At 48.3% G+C, this 18001-nt stretch overlaps 7 protein-coding genes across 7 annotated transcripts; 3 read left to right on the forward strand and 4 right to left on the reverse strand.

Annotated features, from left to right (window-relative positions):
- Positions 1-369: 369 nt before the first annotated feature.
- Positions 370-1767, forward strand: N7529_004916 (D-arabinose 1-dehydrogenase (NAD(P)(+)) ARA2; the record flags this gene model as incomplete). The annotated part of the gene is made up of 1 exon (XM_057240443.1): positions 370-1767. One exon carries the CDS (start codon positions 370-372, stop codon positions 1765-1767), a length of 1398 nt encoding a protein of 465 aa, XP_057099738.1.
- A 1113-nt stretch (positions 1768-2880) lies between these two features.
- N7529_004917 (putative topoisomerase family protein TRF4) lies at positions 2881-5133 on the reverse strand (the record flags this gene model as incomplete). Its single annotated transcript, XM_057240444.1, has 3 exons — positions 2881-3555; positions 3612-4302; positions 4370-5133. The coding sequence occupies 3 exons, from the start codon at positions 5131-5133 to the stop codon at positions 2881-2883; spliced, it is 2130 nt and encodes a 709-aa protein (XP_057099739.1).
- A 1107-nt stretch (positions 5134-6240) lies between these two features.
- On the reverse strand, positions 6241-7278 carry N7529_004918 (uncharacterized protein; the record flags this gene model as incomplete). The annotated part of the gene is made up of 1 exon (XM_057240445.1): positions 6241-7278. One exon carries the CDS (start codon positions 7276-7278, stop codon positions 6241-6243), a length of 1038 nt encoding a protein of 345 aa, XP_057099740.1.
- Positions 7279-11263: 3985 nt separating this feature from the next.
- On the reverse strand, positions 11264-13141 carry N7529_004919 (uncharacterized protein; the record flags this gene model as incomplete). Its single annotated transcript, XM_057240446.1, has 3 exons — positions 11264-11916; positions 11971-12921; positions 13045-13141. The coding sequence occupies 3 exons, from the start codon at positions 13139-13141 to the stop codon at positions 11264-11266; spliced, it is 1701 nt and encodes a 566-aa protein (XP_057099741.1).
- A 161-nt stretch (positions 13142-13302) lies between these two features.
- Positions 13303-14362, forward strand: N7529_004920 (replication termination factor 2; the record flags this gene model as incomplete). Its single annotated transcript, XM_057240447.1, has 3 exons — positions 13303-13322; positions 13381-13867; positions 13922-14362. The coding sequence occupies 3 exons, from the start codon at positions 13303-13305 to the stop codon at positions 14360-14362; spliced, it is 948 nt and encodes a 315-aa protein (XP_057099742.1).
- A 297-nt stretch (positions 14363-14659) lies between these two features.
- N7529_004921 (mitochondrial 54S ribosomal mL50 protein) lies at positions 14660-15895 on the reverse strand (the record flags this gene model as incomplete). Its single annotated transcript, XM_057240448.1, has 3 exons — positions 14660-14980; positions 15035-15413; positions 15486-15895. The coding sequence occupies 3 exons, from the start codon at positions 15893-15895 to the stop codon at positions 14660-14662; spliced, it is 1110 nt and encodes a 369-aa protein (XP_057099743.1).
- Positions 15896-16660: 765 nt separating this feature from the next.
- Positions 16661-17867, forward strand: N7529_004922 (uncharacterized protein; the record flags this gene model as incomplete). Its single annotated transcript, XM_057240449.1, has 4 exons — positions 16661-17200; positions 17283-17466; positions 17533-17646; positions 17725-17867. The coding sequence occupies 4 exons, from the start codon at positions 16661-16663 to the stop codon at positions 17865-17867; spliced, it is 981 nt and encodes a 326-aa protein (XP_057099744.1).
- Between the last annotated feature and the right edge of the window lie 134 nt (positions 17868-18001).

Raw genomic sequence — 18001 nt, forward strand, 5'->3', positions numbered from 1 at the left:
GTAAATGTATGCACTTTAGTAATATCATTGCAAGACTCATCATCAATTCTGTTTGCCTTTTTGCCACTCCTCCCGTGTTTTGAACACCCTAAATCTCAATGTGGCGGGACATTGGCAAAACAAAATAGCACTCTGAAAACGACTAAGAACTTGGTATATCTATTGGAACAGATGTTACCAGAAAGTCATAAACGGACGAAACAATGGTCGATTGACTCTGATAATGCCGCCATGGCGCCATCCGGAGCGGAGCCCTTGGGGTTACATCTTTTTTTTTCTTCTTTGACAACTAACTCATATATATGTACTCTGTTTAACCTCACAACTGACCAGAGAGAATCGAGATAGACGTTTCTCACTCTCAAAGCCATGCGCCCCTCAACACCCCTGTCCGCGGCCCTCCCGCCGCTCATAATGGGCACTGCAACCTTCAACTCCCAATACAACGCCGACCCCTACGCTCTCCCAACCACAGAACTCGTGCAGCGCGCATTATCCCGTGGAATTCGCGCCTTTGACACATCACCTTACTATGGGCCCGCCGAAGAACTCCTCGGCCGCGCATTGGCAACACAATCCGTGCAATCCAACTTCCCCCGCGACACATACCATCTCCTCACAAAAGTCGGCCGCATAGGAGGCTCTTCCTTCGACTACTCCCCAGCATGGATCAGATACAGCGTGCGCCGCAGTCTACGCCGTCTACACACCAATTACTTAGACGTGGTCTACTGCCATGATGTGGAATTTGTCACACCCGCCGAAGTCGTCACTGCCGTGCAGGAGCTGCGGCGTCTCCGCGACGAAGGACTGCTCCGCTACGTCGGTATCTCCGGATACCCGGTCGACACGCTGAGCGAGCTTGCCGAGCTGGTTTTCCGGAAGACAGGCGAGCCACTCGATATTGTGATGTCATATGCGAACTTCACGCTCCAGAACACGCGGCTGCACTCTCGCGCTTTGCCGAGGCTCATTGCCGCGGGCGTCGACGTTGTGCCGAATGCTTCGCCTCTGGGGATGGGGCTGCTCCGCCGTGATGGTGTCCCGATTGGCTCGATGGGCGATTTCCATCCTGCGCCCGATGCGCTGCGGCGGGCCGTGCAGGGCGCTGCGGAGTGTGCGGCGCGGCATGGCGAGAAGCTTGAGGTTGTTGCTATCCGGTTTGCGCTGGAGTCGTGGCTTCGGGTTGGTGCGCGAGGTGGTGCGCTTGGTGCGCCGCTTGCGCGGGCTGTGGATGCTGATCCTGGGTTCTTGTCTGTTGCCAATATTGGGACAGGGAAGAGGCTCGGTGTTAGTGTCATGGGGGTGAGCAATATCGCGGAGCTGGATGAGACTTTGCGTGTGTGGCATAGTATTGTCGATGGGCTGGAGAATTGGAGTGAAGACGATGACGGCTCGTATTTCGATACTAAGTTGAAATCGACTCCGTCAACTCCCAGCTTGGGCGCTATTCCGACGGCCCAAGGTGCCAGCATGCTCACCCCTGGCGAAGGCCTCATTACAGACCGTGCTTGGTCCCGTGCGCGCGGTACTCACATCCTCGAACTCGCGAAAGAGATTCGGGATGTTATTGGTGCGGAGTGGGTTGATTATGTTTGGGCTAGTCCGTCACCAGACTTTGTGAATACGCTTCCCGAGGATCATATTACAGACATGCACAGGATACAGGCCGAAGAAAGCAATGGAACGCTGGATCTCTCTGATTCTGCCATCAGAGAGGATCCTATGCTCACGCCACCATCAGACGTGGAGAGGCAGCTTGAATAGGCATCAACTTATAAAAACGAATACAGCCCCTTTCACTTGTACATATTGAATACATGTCCTGATAGATACGTGATTGCCTACACTTAGGGAGTCTGTGTTTGGGTTTCCCTTGCCAGCGTGAGGGATAGTAACCTGGTAGTCTCTTTTCTTTTTGTCTTCTCTGTATTTTTTCATTAAATGCGCAAATCGGTGAGATTGGCTTAATAAAATGAAGCCTGATAGCTGAGAGAGGACTCGATCTCAACGATCCAAACACCTGAGCACGAACAGAGAGACAGACGCACAACGATTGCGCCAAATTAAGGATATCCTAAATCTACGACAAACCCCAAGTCTCTGGTCGTTAGAGGCTCTCCAGATGTTCACTTTCTCGGAAATACATACCTCAAGGCAGCTCCGACCCAACCCTTGATTCTCAAGTCCTCTCCCAGAAATCGCATATAGCGCATGCTGAGTGAGAAGGAAGGCATCAAAGGGAAGGGGAAGCAAAAATAGTAAACGCCAAACCGTGGATGCGCACAAGGCGAGCCAAGGATTGGTGGGTTTCATTTGAATTACTAACTGAATCCACAAGGAGGGAACAGAAAATTCTGTATGAACTAGGTTCTCGTCGTCACGAAAGGAAGATCGATCGAGGCGCCGGACTCGAGAAGTCGGAAACAAGGTCAGGGTTGAGTATTGTCGAGGCTTGCCAATAGAATTAGTTCCCAATCAAACAGAGTTGGTGAATTGGTTGCTGTTCTGTTGGATGGGCCTAGTCAATTCGGCTCGAGACACAAGTTGACAAGTTCTGAGAAGGTCACCGAGAGAGAATCCTAAAAGAATAAGTCACTTTTCCTTCGTATCAGGCCCAGAATGCCCATATCCAATTTTCCACCGTTAATCGGTTCTCGTCGTCGAGAAGCTGACACAAAGGGTTGCCTAAGCACAAAAAATGAAACGATCGACCCCACGATACCACCGTAGAGAACGCATCTCATCTTTCTCCGCGAAAATCACCAAAAGATCGATCCATTCGAAGTAGGGGTATCATCATACAAAATAATAGTACAAACAAAATTTGAAAGAAAGTCGTCGCGGGCGTCGAGGTTGAAGTTGAAAGAGCAACGTCTTTCAGGCTGAGGTTTGTCTCTGCTCTCTCATATTCAAATCCTTTTCCATTTCCTCGTTGGTCTCATAACCGGCGTGCCGACGAGCCTGTCTGAGACTGAGAGTGTTAGGGAGCTTCTTGAGATCGGGCCTTAATCGTTTGATTCTGGCGGCGCGCTCCTGACAAACTTGGCGTCTTGTCTCACCCCTGCGGGACTTCGACGACTTTGTTTCGCTGGAAGAATCATCGGAAGAAATGTCTTCGGGCTCAGATTTCGAACCCTTGGTCTTCGTTTTCGACTTTTTGGCGGGCTTTTGTGCCGGGGGCACGGGCAGATCTGATGGTGGCGGTCCATCAGGCAGCGGCGGAAGAGGTTGCGCTCCATCAACGGGATAGGGTCCTGGCGGCGGAGGTGGAGGTAATCTGTGCTTAGCGAATCTCTGCTCTGTCATGAAGACTCGGCGTAGTTGGTTGCGCTGTTCAATGTATTCCTCGAAGTTGGCCCCAATGATAGGCCCCAAGATGCTCTTGTTTGGGCCTTGAACGAGTGCGAGGTATTCCACGCGATTCTTCAGGGTAGTATGAGCACTCGCAAAGGTGCGAAGAATCAAATCAATCTCCCTTGTGCCACCAGAAATGTCGTTATCCATGTTGTTGGGATCTTCGATGGTCAGGCGGTCAGGATTTCCAAAGTAGATCTGCGTGATTTCAGAAGTCAGCTAGGGTGCAGATGTGTTGATCCAAGTAAACTCACCTTGTTGAAATATCCTGGAGGGTTCATCCGAATTGCGACATGATCGTATTGGAAATGCTTTCCGTAGAAACTGAAGAAGTCCATCAGAATGCTACCCAAATTTGGCTGGACGTTCCCGTGGGGCAGATGCTGTATAAGACTTGTGACCAAGCAAGTAATGGAGAAACCTCCCAATCCACCGGTCGAGACTTCATTGAGACCACGGATCAGCAAGAACTGCTTAATCACCGACAAAATGACTGGCATCATAGGGAACTGTTCCTTCCACTTTTGGAATGTCTCGTTGGCGATCAAGCCACTGTTGTTGTCAAAGGACATATCAACACGCAGCCCAGTCAACTTATCCACGAATTTGAGGATGGGCACTCGGGCATGGGCAATGCACTCAATCGAATTGGGAACGGCAATGTTGGTGCCCTTGAGGAAGCCCGAAAACGCGTATATTTGTCCTTTTCTCTCGCCAAATGTACGGACTCCTGTACGTCTAAATGTGTTGGAAAGCAGCACCAAATCAATATCGGCGGTTGGGAGGTAGAGGCCAGAGGCAAAAGAGCCAAATGCATGGATTTCGACACCAGAGTATCGCTGCCTGAATGCAGCATTCAAGCGTTCCACAAGATCTCTGCGGACAATGTTTTCAAATTCCTGTGGCTTGGCCCAATGGTAGAAACTGAGGATCTCATTATGAAACCTGCTGTGGGTTAGTGAATGGTACTTCGTATGTATAATGATAGTGAGAGAAAATAGGCAGTACTGACTGAGTTCCCATGTGTAAAGAAGCCGGAGTAGACTCAATCCAAGGCGTGCCTGTTTCTTGAGACAACGGCCTCCACTCATCAATAACCGAGCCATCGTAATTGTACCTGCTTGCAGGCTTGCCGGTCTTTCTAGAGTAGCCTTTGATTTCATCGTCATGGGTTCGCTTTCGACTTGCGATGGCAGAATCCGTACCTTCCTGGGCCCTGGGCCCTTTGGGGGCGTTCTCCGGAGCGTTGCTTTGAGGTTCTGGTTCTGGCATCATGCCGAGGGAGATGAAGTCTGAGTTTTCCTTGACTGCGTCTGTCTGTTCAGTCTTCGTGGCGTTTTCCAGTCTTGCTTTCCTAATCAACTTGACAACGTCGATCCTTTTGTTGGTCTGCTCGCTTGGCGGAGGGAGCACGGTGTATGGATCCGGGTTCGACCATTTTGGGGCAGGAGGGGCAGGAGCTGCGCTCGGCATAGCGTCTTGGACCCCGTCAAGACCCAGAGCGCGCTTCTTCCGCGGTCGCTCATTGTCGGAATCGTCGTCGGACATATCCATTTCAGCCTCTTCGCTGTCACTCAAAGCAGACAAAGAGGCAAACTTGAGTGCAGGTTTGACCTCACTCTCACCCTGGAGCTGATCCGGTGTGGTTTCCCGTTTCCTGGATAACAACGGTCGGTCTGAAGTGGGAGGTGGCCGGTAACGGAAGCTGAACTCATGCTTTGGGTTTGGACGCGATCCACGATAGTTTGAGTTTCCTCTAAATTGAAAAGGCGGCATTTTGAAAGGCTGCGTTTAAGCAGCGACAGTGGCACGTGCAGAAAGAAACAAAAGGCACTGTGGACGCGAAAAAAAAGTGTCGTTGCGGAAAAGTATTGCCAAATGATGAAGGCGGTGTGGGAACTGAGCAATCGAGTATCAAAGCCCTGGAGCCCTGGAGACTACCTTGGCACCTGAACTATTGATTGTTTATTTCACCATTTTTTGATTAAAAACTTGATCTCAATATTTTATAAATCGATTCCTGTGCGAATATAGATGGCAATGCATTATATGAATAATCACTCTTTTGAGGTCGGATTGGACCATCAATACACCTGGGCATTGAATGAAGCTTAAACTGCCCAGGTGGCTTCCAAGACAGCCCTTCCCGATAGTCGATGTACCATTAATTAGTGTTGAGGTCTAATAGAAAGAACACAGTAGTTAAAACCGGGGAAGGAATGTGGTAGTAGTTAGCTCTGGCATCCTAGAGCCCTACGGCCCTGAGTATCCTCTGCAGGAGAGGACAAAATGAAGCCTGTAAAGCGCAAACAACATTGTTGGTGGAAACAAGCTGCTTGAATTATTAGAGAATACCTTGGACTGTCGGATGTATGGCATTTCCAAACGTGGTACCTAGTCGACCACGTCCTACAGCCCGTAGTATAAGATTGCTCAGGGACCGGGACAATAGCTCGTTCAAATTGAAACCTAGACTATGCACGGTGGTTTGTACGACCTGTCAAATGGCCGTATCGGATGGCACTCAACCCCGTCTAACTTGCGGCGCTTAGAGCCTGGTATCTGCATCTCATCATCTTCCTTTGTTATTGTGAGACAAGTAAATGAATCTAGAGGTCGACATGCAGTTGCACTTACATTGTGCCGAAGATAAGGGGAAGGCGATAGATATAAAAGAAAATTCAAACGGGACACAGGTACGTCTTTAAACGTTGATATCGGGATGTGAAGGTACAGGTGAAAGTAGGGAGAAAAAGAAGCTCCAACATACATGTGTACTTATGTAGATGCCAGGGAAGCTACAGATGTTCTTACGTGACTCGACTCCTTGAATAGGATCATGAGTGGGTCATGAGAAAGTTTCTGAGGCTCTAGCGGTCCTCATTAGGTCCTTTTATCGGAGAATATCTTCACACCTTCTTCTAAAAGCTGGATTAAATCAGACTGCACCGCCATCTCAGCGAAACTTACTCGACTTGGCGCCCAATCCAACCAGTCCTCAGCTCTAGCACCCTTTTCCTGGAGTATACCAACACTGACATCGATCAGTGTTGGTCGCTCGTCACAATGCCAGAAAGCAGTAGCACCACAGCAGCCGCAAAACTCTCTATATACTCCAGGTGAACTATTGTGTCGTCGTAGGGTACCTTGATTGAATTTGAGCGGTGATCCATCTGCATTGAAGATGTTTGACCTGGGCACAAAAGCCCAGGTCTGTATGGGAAATCCACTGCTCAGTCGACAGGTATTACAAACGCAGGTTCCTGCAAGATATTTTGTGTCTCCATCTCGGAGCCACCATTTGACATCGTCGGGGTTAGCTCCAGATCCACTGTAGTATGGAACCAAGAGATCTGCCCATGGTGAGGTTGCTTGCGAGGAGGACGCATCGGGTTTGGTGATATAGAAGTCAACCCCTCCGCAAAGACAATTAGCGTGCAGGTACTGCTCTTTGGCCTCACTTTGCAGGTTTGTTGGTTCCCAGTGGGAGCTTTCGGGCAATTTCGAAGCATCGAGCCTGCAACCTGCGATTGTGGACTCCGACCCGGGGAGATATGCACTGAGTCCACCATCGCCAGTGTCGCTGGTTTTCCAGTGCTCAATTTCTCGAACCGAGGGAATTTGTGTTACTAGCAACCCCGAAGCAACTAAAAACCGTCCGCCAGACTTCAAATGGGCGAAGACATGGGCACCACAAGTCTCACAGAAAAAACGAGTAATGTGGTTTGACTGCTGGTACTCCTGTAGCCCTTTGAATGTCGGTGGCTTACACTGGAGAAGATAATATGATGAGTACAACTGTCCAACGTTTCTGCGACATTGTTGACAGTGACAGAGTTGAAGTTTAGTATGGTCGGTAGCAGTGTCCAGTTGAACTGTTAAGTCTATGCTTCCGCATAGACAAGCGACAGAACTAGCCATTTCAATGATATTTTGAAAGTATTCCCCCAAACATGCGTCAGATATGTGCTCAAGCGGGGGATGTAACGTGGAACAAGATTATTGAAGTGTAATAAGTCAAGACTAAGCCTACCCTCAGACTCACCAAAACTGTGATCCCGGAAAGTCACGAGTATATAAGTTTCCCGCTCTCCCCCACTCTCAAACAACTTACCAACCCACAACTCACAACTTTCCTAACTCACACAACTATCACAACTCTTCAAACTTTTCAAGTTTGCTACCTCCAAACAACCAAAATGAGTAAGCTATTTCCTGCAAGCCCACAGGCTCAGCATCGTGTCTTTGCCTTCGATCGTGAAAATGGCGGGGTCAAAGCGGGGTTGCCAACTGTGGTTTTTTTTTTGGTCACTTTGTTAACGACGCTGACAATCCTGATAGGCGACCACGGATGCAGCTGCGGTGCTTCTTGCCAGTGCCCTGCCGGTAACTGCAACTGCCCTGTACGTGATATGTGATATCCCTCGAGAATCCCCGAGGAACCCCCTCCCCCTCGCGATGTTGTGTGGCTAATACAATCCGCATAAAAGAAATAAATCAATACGGGCAATGGCATTCATGATTTGATCTGAATGACCTTCGTGCGATGGATATTGGCTTGCAGTGAGACGGAGGATATTTGAAATGGATACCCTGGTTGCGTTATCCGAAATGGGATTTCTGCATGTCATGTCATACAAAAGGACAGCTCGCTACATTCAATGAGATGCGGTTGTTTAAACATTTTTATCATTTGTAGGACAAGTACCTTGTGGGCATCAAATCCAAGGTTTAAGCTGTTCAGATCGACAGAAACCTTGGGAGCTCAACAGTATAAAGTAAATCCCCGAACCATATCTGATAGAGACATCTGAAGATGCCAAACATGTACCTTTGTACGCCATTTCTATCTCAGCATATATTGGAGCGTCCATTCTTAAACGAACAGATGCAATATTCCGGGGGTAGGAGACAAAATTCCAATCGGAGAGGAGCTGTCCGGGCAAGTGGTCACCGACAATCTTAATTCATACAATCTCAGGCATCCTTCTCAACCCAACCACACAGACCACTAGGTGATCCTCTTAAGCATCATTATGACACTGCCCAGAACCGAATACCCCTTTCCTCTAGCGATTCCTTCCAGCTTTCCCGACTGAGATTTGCCGATGCGCCTTTTTTGGCCATGTCTATCAAACATTGTCGATGGAACCCCAGCACCTAGAACCGCGCATACTCAAAGCCAAAAGAAATAAAAAGCGGGACTCGATGCTGCACGAATCCAAGAGGGGTAACATAAGATCGAAGCCAATCACAAGTGTGCATCATGCATTTCAGAGAGGGTCTGTGTACGTTGTACTGGGATATTCTGGCTTCCAACGAGATGCAGTCTCTCCACTTCCCTGCTATGCTGGTTTGCTTCTGATCTTAAGTGAGTTCCAAGAAGTCTGTGCTCGTATCATACATATTATAGGACTAAAATGTACTATACTTTAAGATCACTCAGGTGACTAAAGATCTTAATGCCTTCGTTATCAGATCTCGCCCTAAGCTGTATAGAGCTTTTGATTTACTAAAGTGTAGCGGTGCAAATACAAGTTTTCAAGTCTCATTCATGTGTAAGCATGATCGAGTTTCCGTCTCAGTTATTATCAATCATCCTCGAACCCCCATGTAGGCAGCTCCATCTGATACACCCTCAAACCTAACAACGCGTATGTAAATCATCCCCTCCGAGCGTCTCGCCGTTACAAATGCACGTCCGGATTCAAATATGTCCGAGTAAAACCAAGACTCAACACGTTGTCACCACTCCACACAGTGGATATAACATGCAGCACAGATAGGCTAGGGCTGCCAATGAGACAAGGCACCACCCCTCCTCCAAGGTCCCCAATCCATGCAAACACTCGCTTCATAGGCTACCACGCCGATGTTTCGACTCTGCGCCGCTCCAAGCGCCGAATATTCAGTTTTGGCCTCTTTCTCTGGCTGATCGCTGTCTCTATTTCCTTGTTTGGATAAATACGTTGTGGAATATACTGGTCTGTTCCAATCCATATAATTTCACAGTTATACATTGCAGATACCATGAATTATACATGACTACCACATACGACGTACAACATACGGAACTGCCTACGGGATAATAAAAGACCCGTTCCCAAATGAGTGGATCATCCATACAAGTAACCTTCTAATGCAGATCTATGTCGCACCCGAAACGTGGCCGTCATCATGGCATGGTAGAGGGTCTTGACGCTCTGTTGGGGGTAAAGTAGAACTTCACTATCGTGTGTTCCCTGTGTATCTGTCTTCAATATACTTGACTGTACATTCTATACACTATACTTCCTTGTTATTGCATATGATGGTGAGATTTCCAAGTCCAAGATCAAATCTCACAACAAACATGTCTAGGATAGGCAAATATGACCGCATCCGGCAAAGCGTAAACAACGCATACAACGTATTGCTCCACAAATGAACACTGCGGCACTCTCCATTAGTCCGATAGTTTTATAGTAATAGACCGACCAGACAATTCTCATGAAATCCGCCGGCCCAAGCACAACACAAACTGATATACTCCGTACATACTTGATAAAGCTGGTCACACTGTATGAGCTAGGTTCTGTACGAAGTAAACACTGAACCATACCTAGGTAGTAACGGGCAACTAAGCTCCGCAAAAGAAAACATATCGGAGCTCAAAGCCTCCATTTACACCCGGTTGTGCCCCGTAGACCGGCCAGATCGGTGGGCTCAGTCTTTATTGGAGGCCCGCATCATAGGCAAAGCCCGGGGTCCACTTGACTGGCTAGCTAGAGGCCGCAGAGAGAAGGTACATGGTATGATGCAGGACTGCGTTCATTTGAGTTGACGATACGAGGGGTGTGGACAGGGCACCTCGACGTAATAGGGTTTTGGATTGGATGGAGACGCATACATAATACGAAAATTGGAACATCCGCAGGGCTATTATTGATTGGGGTCTAATATTGTTATTTGCAGCGCAGAGAAGTATAAAGTCGGTCTAGTATCCTCCTCTCTAGCCTTTCTTTTCTCTATCCAAGCCATCCATATCCAAAGCCAAACAAACAACTTCTTTCAAACTCTTTTCAAGGTTTTTTCAACTACATCTATTCATAATGGGATCTGAGTGCACCTCTTGCAACTGCTGCAGCAGCGGCGGCACCGCATGCACCGGCAAGTGCGAATGCACCAGCTGCAAGGTATGTCTGAATTGTCTAGTGCTTTTGCTTTGTGCCTTATATCCATGATTGAGATGAGGCAAGGGGACTACATATGTACTAACTCCTTGTTCAGCACTAAGCCTGTTCACACACCTTCATTGCCGTCTTCCTCCAATATGACCCATACCAGACCCGGCCTCCCACTGCTATCGAACTAGCCGGGGTGCGGTGTCCTATCTGTCACGTTTATGAAATGCTCATAATTGAGATGGTTGGATGCTAGGATCTGTGGAGAAAAGGGCCTGGGGCTTTTTTGATGGGACGATTGATAATAGGTTGACTTCAACTTCATGTTTGTTCTTGTGATTTAGTTCAGAGCCAGGTGCTATCTATTATATATATGCTCGTTATATCATGACCCATCTCTTGCGTAATACCTACTTAGGTACATTCCTTAGCCATTGAGACTGGATGAGAACAGCCGAGCCCTTGGAAACCCATCGACCTTTGGCCTATGTATGACCTCCATGCTTATTTACGTGTGCGGGGTGTCGAAGGCTCAAATTTGTTTCTTGTTTAACAGCAAGTTCACGCTGTGTAAGTATAGTCAACAGGATAATATAGCAGAATCTCTGGTTTGAAGAGCCTCGGGCTGATGCATGAAGTATGTACGCTAACTGTAGGGGAAAAAAGGCTTGGGAACAACATGCGAGTAGTTTCAACTTCAACTGTAAATAAAACAACAGATCAAAAACAAGGTCTTTCGAGTTTCACAGCTCGTCTTTCGATCGAGGCGCAGCATTACCTGCCTCCTCACCACCTACACAGACAGCTGGCGAAGTGACAAGCATAGCATAAACGCACTTCTCCTCTTCCGATGTCTTCAAGATCTTGTTCTCCTCGCCGCACTCTAGAATAACCCTGGTGGACCTGTTTGGCCCGTTCCAGCACGACTGGCCATGATTATATTCAATCACAGTCTTCTCAACATTGATGACCTCGCCAGCCTCGTTGACCTCTTCAACACTGGTAGTCCCAACCTTAGAGAATTTACCCATAGACACAGAATTGCCTCCTTTCCTCTGGTTTTGCTTAGTCGACTCAAGGAAGCAATGCTCGTATGTGTATTCGCCCGCATCCTGCGAAATGCATACTCCCTTGAGAGCACGGAAAATGGAGGCTGTGCCATAGTCTTGCTCAAGATCGGCACGCTGGTCGCGCAGCTTATTCTTCAGACTGTTCAAGGAGTCCTGGGCCTCTTTGAGGGCATCCCGTGCCTGGGTGACGGCCTTGGATTCCGAGGAAGAATCTTCATCAGGCTTGGGCAAGATGCCATTTTCTTGAAGGAAGCTCTTAGCAGACAAAACTTTGCCTTCAATGAAGCTGACAAGGGACGGTGGGAGATAAGCCGCCAAATTGTACACTGCAATACTGTTAGTCAGCTGCTGGTGGCACAACAGTCACAGGGACAATTTACCTAGCTCAGAATCGTTGCAGCCATCTTCCTCGTTCTCCCAGTGTTCCCAGTTGACACCGTTGTCAGCACCGTCAGCCTTGGAGATTTCGTCCAAGTCACGATCCACAGCACCGTTTACATCCTCGGTGCCTTGCTCACGAGCAGCATAGTCCTCATAGCTCCGAACTGCCCGCTTGACACCCTCGTCATTAAAATTGGGATTATATTCCACCTTGAGCTTGGCCAAGATATCGACAAGCTCCTTCACATGTTCGCGGGCTTCATCTCGCTGGCGACGCACATCTACCAATGAATTGCGCAGCTCATCAACGCGGCTTTTAGCCAGGTTGGCAAGGGCACCAACCTTGCCCTTGCCCTTTCCAGTGCGGACAACCTTGCGATCCTGTTCCTGGGCGAGCTTCAGATCCGCCTCAAGACCCTGTTCCTTGGCTTCAGCACCTTGAATCTCAGCTTCTAGACGACCGATATTGTCTTCGATCTCCTTCTGCTGGCGGCCAGCATCGACGAGAAGGTCTTTTTTCTTTCTCAGAGCAGCAGTCATGGACTTCTGGTTTTGCTCTTCCTGTTTCCGCCATTGCTTGCCGATTTCCTTGCAACGGTCTTCGCACTTCGTGCCCCCAACACGTGCCCACTCATCGCTGCCATCACAGCACAGCTCATAGTCACAGATTCCATCGTTGACCCGCTGGAATGGAACATATGATGGCCGGTGGCCCTTGTTCTTGCAGTAAAAACCCGGGAGGCCGAGGGCTATGTCCAAATCACTGTTACCGGGGCGGTCAGCCACCGTCAGAGGCGAATTGCGCGAGATGTGGGAGCAGGCAGCCGTGCCGGGCTCATCGCTTCCGTCGGGACAGTCACAGAAGTCATCATTGACGGCCGAGAAAGGGATTTTGACGGAAGGATTTGAGATACAGGTGAATGTTGCCGGATCTTGGTAGAATTTAGAGACTAGGAAGTATTTTGTTAGTAACAGACTCTTGTATGAGGTTTCAAATTTCTATCGTAGATCCCCATTGCATGAACCCGCTGCGGAAACGGGTGGAGATCTAGCGTCAGGATGTATATACTCACATTCCGGGCCCACACCGCGGGGACGGGCAAGCTTTTCACTAGCCTGGGCCGTCGACCCAGCAGCAGCTAGTAACAGAAGCGATTGTGGGAGTCTCATACTTGAGGCATTGAGCTGTGTTTATGAAGGTGCGGAGGGAGCTTCTGGCCAGATGTTGATAGGACCCCGGCATCTAATCAGCGCTGAGTAAGCATGCTATCTTTCGCCCGGGCGACTTTATCGTGGCGACAGAAAGCTTTCATTTCAAGTGTATTGCAAACATGGGTAATGATGGTGGCAGGTAAGTGATTTGTATATTAATTTCTCATTTTTAACAATTCTGACACCCCGCTTTCTAGTATTCCAACCCGCCGCGAGCTTGTTAAAGAAGCGGCCCGCGCACCGAGCACAGCGCAAGTAAAAGAGACTCAGCGCGAACAGCAAGAGCACTCCTGGACTTTTTGTCCGCTTTCACACAGGTCCTTGGCTCGACCGATTGTCTCAGATTGCGTCGGGAATCTGTACAATAAAGACGCCGTGCTCCAGTTCCTACTTCCAGGTGACGATGGCGAGGGCATCAGCTCCAAGGCTGACTGCGAGGAAATTCTATGCGGGCGCGTGAAGTCGCTCCGGGATGTGATTGAGCTCAAGTTCGAAGTCGACACCGAGCTCGAAGAACACCCATCAGGTCGTGCCCATGCGCCCCGTGAGCGCCGCGAGGGCTGGATCTGCCCGATCACCGCAAAGCCACTGGGCCCGAACGTGAAATCTGTGTACCTAGTGCCATGCGGGCATGTGTTTTCGGAAGAAGCTATTCGCCAACTCAAGGGTGACAAGTGCTTGCAGGTAAGAGTACTCCAATCGGTACAGTGGAGATGATGGCTGACTTTGTCTACGAAGTGTAACGAACCCTATACCGAAGAAAACGTCATATCAATTCTCACCACAAAAGAAGCTGACAAGCAGCGGCTCATTGCACGAGGACACAAACTTGCCGAGCAAGGCCTCACACACTCCCTCAAGAAGGCACCCGGCTCAAAGAAGCGCAAGAAGCATGCTACGGAGAGTGCAGCTGATGCTAGCTCGGAAGCTTCCAAACAATCGTCCGACCCTAAAAGTAAGAGCAGCACTTCCACCGCGGTCGCGAATAATGCATCAAGCAATGGAATCAAGAATGCTGCCACTTCTTCGCTCACTGCCCGAGTGCTGGCGGAGGAGAACGAGAAAAAGAAGCGACGGAAGATGATGCGCGAAAACGAGAATATCAGCAGTCTATTTTCTAAGAAGGATGGAGCCGCCAAGGGTGCCGACTTCATGACCCGGGGATTCTCCATCTCATGAAGGGGCTTTTGCTTTTCGATTGTACATTTGGACATGGGGAGTTTTCTATCCGGAGTACACATGGGTGTTGTCTTCTTTTTTTCTATTCCTTGACGGCCTACAACAAAGATACACTAGCAAACTTAACAAGCATATCAAGATTAAATTGTACATTTTTCTAAACTGAACCCCCTTGCCATGACGAAATGAAATAAGAACAAAAATGCAATTCAATCAGTAGTTCTAATATACAGAAGATTGTCTCATATAAAAAGGGGAAGATGTCTCCAAACTTTCTCGTAACAAGAAAAGCCACTCTTAGGTCGTCCTCTTGGGCACCTTCTTCTTCAGAGCCCTCTTAATCAAACCACTTGAATAGAGAGCAGTGACAATGGCCTTCTTGCGGCCGAGGTCTTCGTCATTGTCGTGGCGGGTTTGACGAACGTCGAAGATTTTGACATTGGACAGTTCAGCGGTACCGTTCTGGTCCATCTTCCGGTGAAGAAGTGTGGGGTTCAGACGGTTTGTCGTTTTGAGGAAGGCCTTGTGTGCGGTGAAGACTTCTCCAATGGTGGTAGAAGAGGTGATGACGGAGTCGGAAATGCGCTGGGAGGTCAATTTGGACAGGCGAGAGAAGAACTAGGGTTCCAGGTGAGCAATATTCACAAACGTAAGAGTTGGGGGGAAACGAACATCAAACTTGACTTGTCCATCAGTCAGCGGGAGAGACTTAAGGCTGCTCTGAATTGAGCCCGGGACCTTCGCGTCGTACAGGCGGTTGTCGAGCTTTCCGGCGTCCTTTAATTTCTCGATGGCGGCGTTGAAAGCGGTTTCCGTCTCATGCCCCCCTACAAAACGGAGCAAATGGCGCATGGATTTCTCGCTAGTAAATCGGAGTCGGTCGCCCCATTGTTCACCCTGTCCTGAGATCTTGGTCGCCCGAATCTTCTTGCGATGCTCATCGAAATTGAGTCCTGAAATATCTTTACCCATCATTTGGGACAGACCAATCTCCACGACAGCTTGGTGCACAGCCTCGCTGTGAGATAAGCGCTGGGGGTTGTTGTACCATCTGTGGGGTGGGCATGGTTAGCAGGTCTTCGAGCAATACGGCGTCTAGTCAAACAAGCTGGGCCAAACGTACGGCTTAACAACATCGACCTTCTCATTAGGGCCCTTAAGACGCCATTCTTGTTCCTTCAGGTAGCCAATCTTGGGCATATCCTCCAAGTTCACGAATTCGGTTTCTTCGGTTTTTGTTTGAGTTTCCCCATTCTTGGCTAGACTGAACTCCTCCTCTGCCGGTTTTGTTTGGGCTTCGGCCGGGCTCATAGCAGATCCAGGCATGATTTGACTTCCAGAGTAGGGGTCTGCTTGGCCGGGAGGTGTGTCGGTGCCCCAGAGTCTGCGCCGAGTGCGCTCGAGGAATCCGGGGGAGTTGGAGGCATAGTGGCGGAATTGACCGAGCGGCGAGATACGGGGTGCAGCAGCGATTCTGCAGCTAGAGCAGACAAACTTTGCCTCTCGCAGAGGAAGGCGCATTGATGGCCGCATTTTGGGAGTGGGCGCGGATGGTAAAGGCGTCTGCGGACTTTGGCTACGGAGAAACAAATTCAAGAACGGGTCACGTGCAATTTTGATTGCTTGGCATTTTGTATTCTCCTGGCGACACCGAAAGATCATCTAGTTATTGGCATTTTCTATCTTTTCTAATCCTTTTCACCTCCTTTTCACCTCCTTTTCACGTCTCTTATTTAGTCCTTCTTGAATCTCTTTGAAGTCTCTTTCTATCCCTTTTCGATTGTAACTATATATCTGTTGATTACGCCTTGGTATTTAGCTGAATACCTTCAATATAAGCTGTCCTAGAGATAAGCATACATGAGATGATAATCTTGTCCTGGATTTTTCCTCTAATACCTCTTCAGCCCGGGCCTTCTGAGGATAAAGAGGAACCATGTTTGGGTGGCCACCTACAGAGTAGCCTGTACTACAGCAACCCAGAAAATCACCCTCAAAAATCAAGTGGAAATGAAGATGAACAGAAACGATAACGAGTTATACAGTGAAAAGAGCCAGATTGAGGTAGGTGTCTCTCAATGTCAGGAAATTTGGGTTCAATATTCGATATGCTTCGAAGTATCGGACTAAACCCGAAAATTTTCGGAGTTTTCGCTGATAGTCGCATTCAAACGCCTATGATTAGAAATGGTTGTATCAAAGCCATCAATATATGAACAGGCATATTATCCCATCTTCTTTTTGTCATTTCTTTCTATCCAACCACTCAACCAGCAACAACTCTTGAGCTAAAGCAGTATGCCAGCTCCATACAGCACAAACACCACCACGACGGAACTGGTCACCGACTACAGAAGCCTGATAAAAGGCAAGGTAGTCCTAACAACAGGTGTAACCCCAGGCTCACTTGGCGGTACCTTTGTCCAATCGATTGCAAAAGCTAACCCCGCCTGTCTGATCCTCGCCGGTCGAGATCTCTCCAAACTAGACCAATTTGGTAAAGAACTCAAAGCTGAAATTCCAGACTTGCAAATCATCACGGTACAGATCAACTTGGGCTCTTTGGCCAGTGTTCGCAATGCTGCAGCAAATATCAATACAAATACGGACATCCCAGTAATTGATGTTCTGGTAAACAATGCCGGCATCATGGCTGTGGATTATGCTCTCTCGGAGGACGGGATCGAGTCGCAGCTGGCGACGAATCATCTTGGTCCATTCTTACTTACCAACTTGGTAATGGGCAAGATCCTAAAGTCTGAGAGTCCTAGAATTGTGATGGTTACCAGTGATGGGCATCGGTTAAGTCCTATTCGATTTGACGATTATAATTTTGACGTAAGTGTTTTGTCTAATTCTAGGCTTCTCTTTTGTTCCATTATTCTTGGTTCAATAGTCTGCTAACGAGTGCCTTTTGAAGGGAGGCAACACTTACAACAAATGGGTCGCCTACGGTCAGTCCAAGACTGCCAATATGCTCATGGCACTTTCGCTTGCATCCAAGCTTGGTACCAAATATGGCTTGCTGGCATTTAGCCTACATCCAGGAGTCATTTTCACCGGTTTAGGCAGCCACTTGGACTGGAACGGAGATGTGGGATTGCGTGAGTAACTCTCCTGTTGGGCTTAGGATATGAATGATACATGTCGATACTGACCTTTACAATCAGAATCTGTCGATAGACAGCTTGGCAACCGCGAAGGATGGAGTGAATTCAATTTTAAGTCATTAGAGCGCGGTGCAGCCACTCACGTCTACGCAGCGTTTGATCCTGCTTTGAATTGTATGTACCCGTGGCGCTCATATACATCCTACAGTGGACTTTTTTGTGCTGACCATGATATACTTATTCTATTTCTAGCTAGCAACGGTTCTTATCTTATCGACTCGCATGTTGCGGATCCGTTGGTTGATACTGTGAAGTCGTGGGCTATAAGCAGTTTTGAGGCGGAAAGGTTGTGGAAGATGAGCGAAGAGTTGGTGGACCAAGAGTTCACCTATTAGTACCTAGGTTTTGTGTAACATATTACACAAGATATATTACAATCACTATAAGCTGGAATTTGAAGAAAATAGTCATTCATGGTATGCGAACTATATATACACATGCATCGCTGATATCACGCAAAAGAAACAAA

The sequence above is a fragment of the Penicillium soppii genome (genome assembly GCF_028829465.1).
Source record: "Penicillium soppii strain IBT 18220 chromosome Unknown utg000004l, whole genome shotgun sequence".
In the NCBI taxonomy this organism is placed as follows: Eukaryota; Fungi; Ascomycota; class Eurotiomycetes; order Eurotiales; family Aspergillaceae; genus Penicillium; species Penicillium soppii.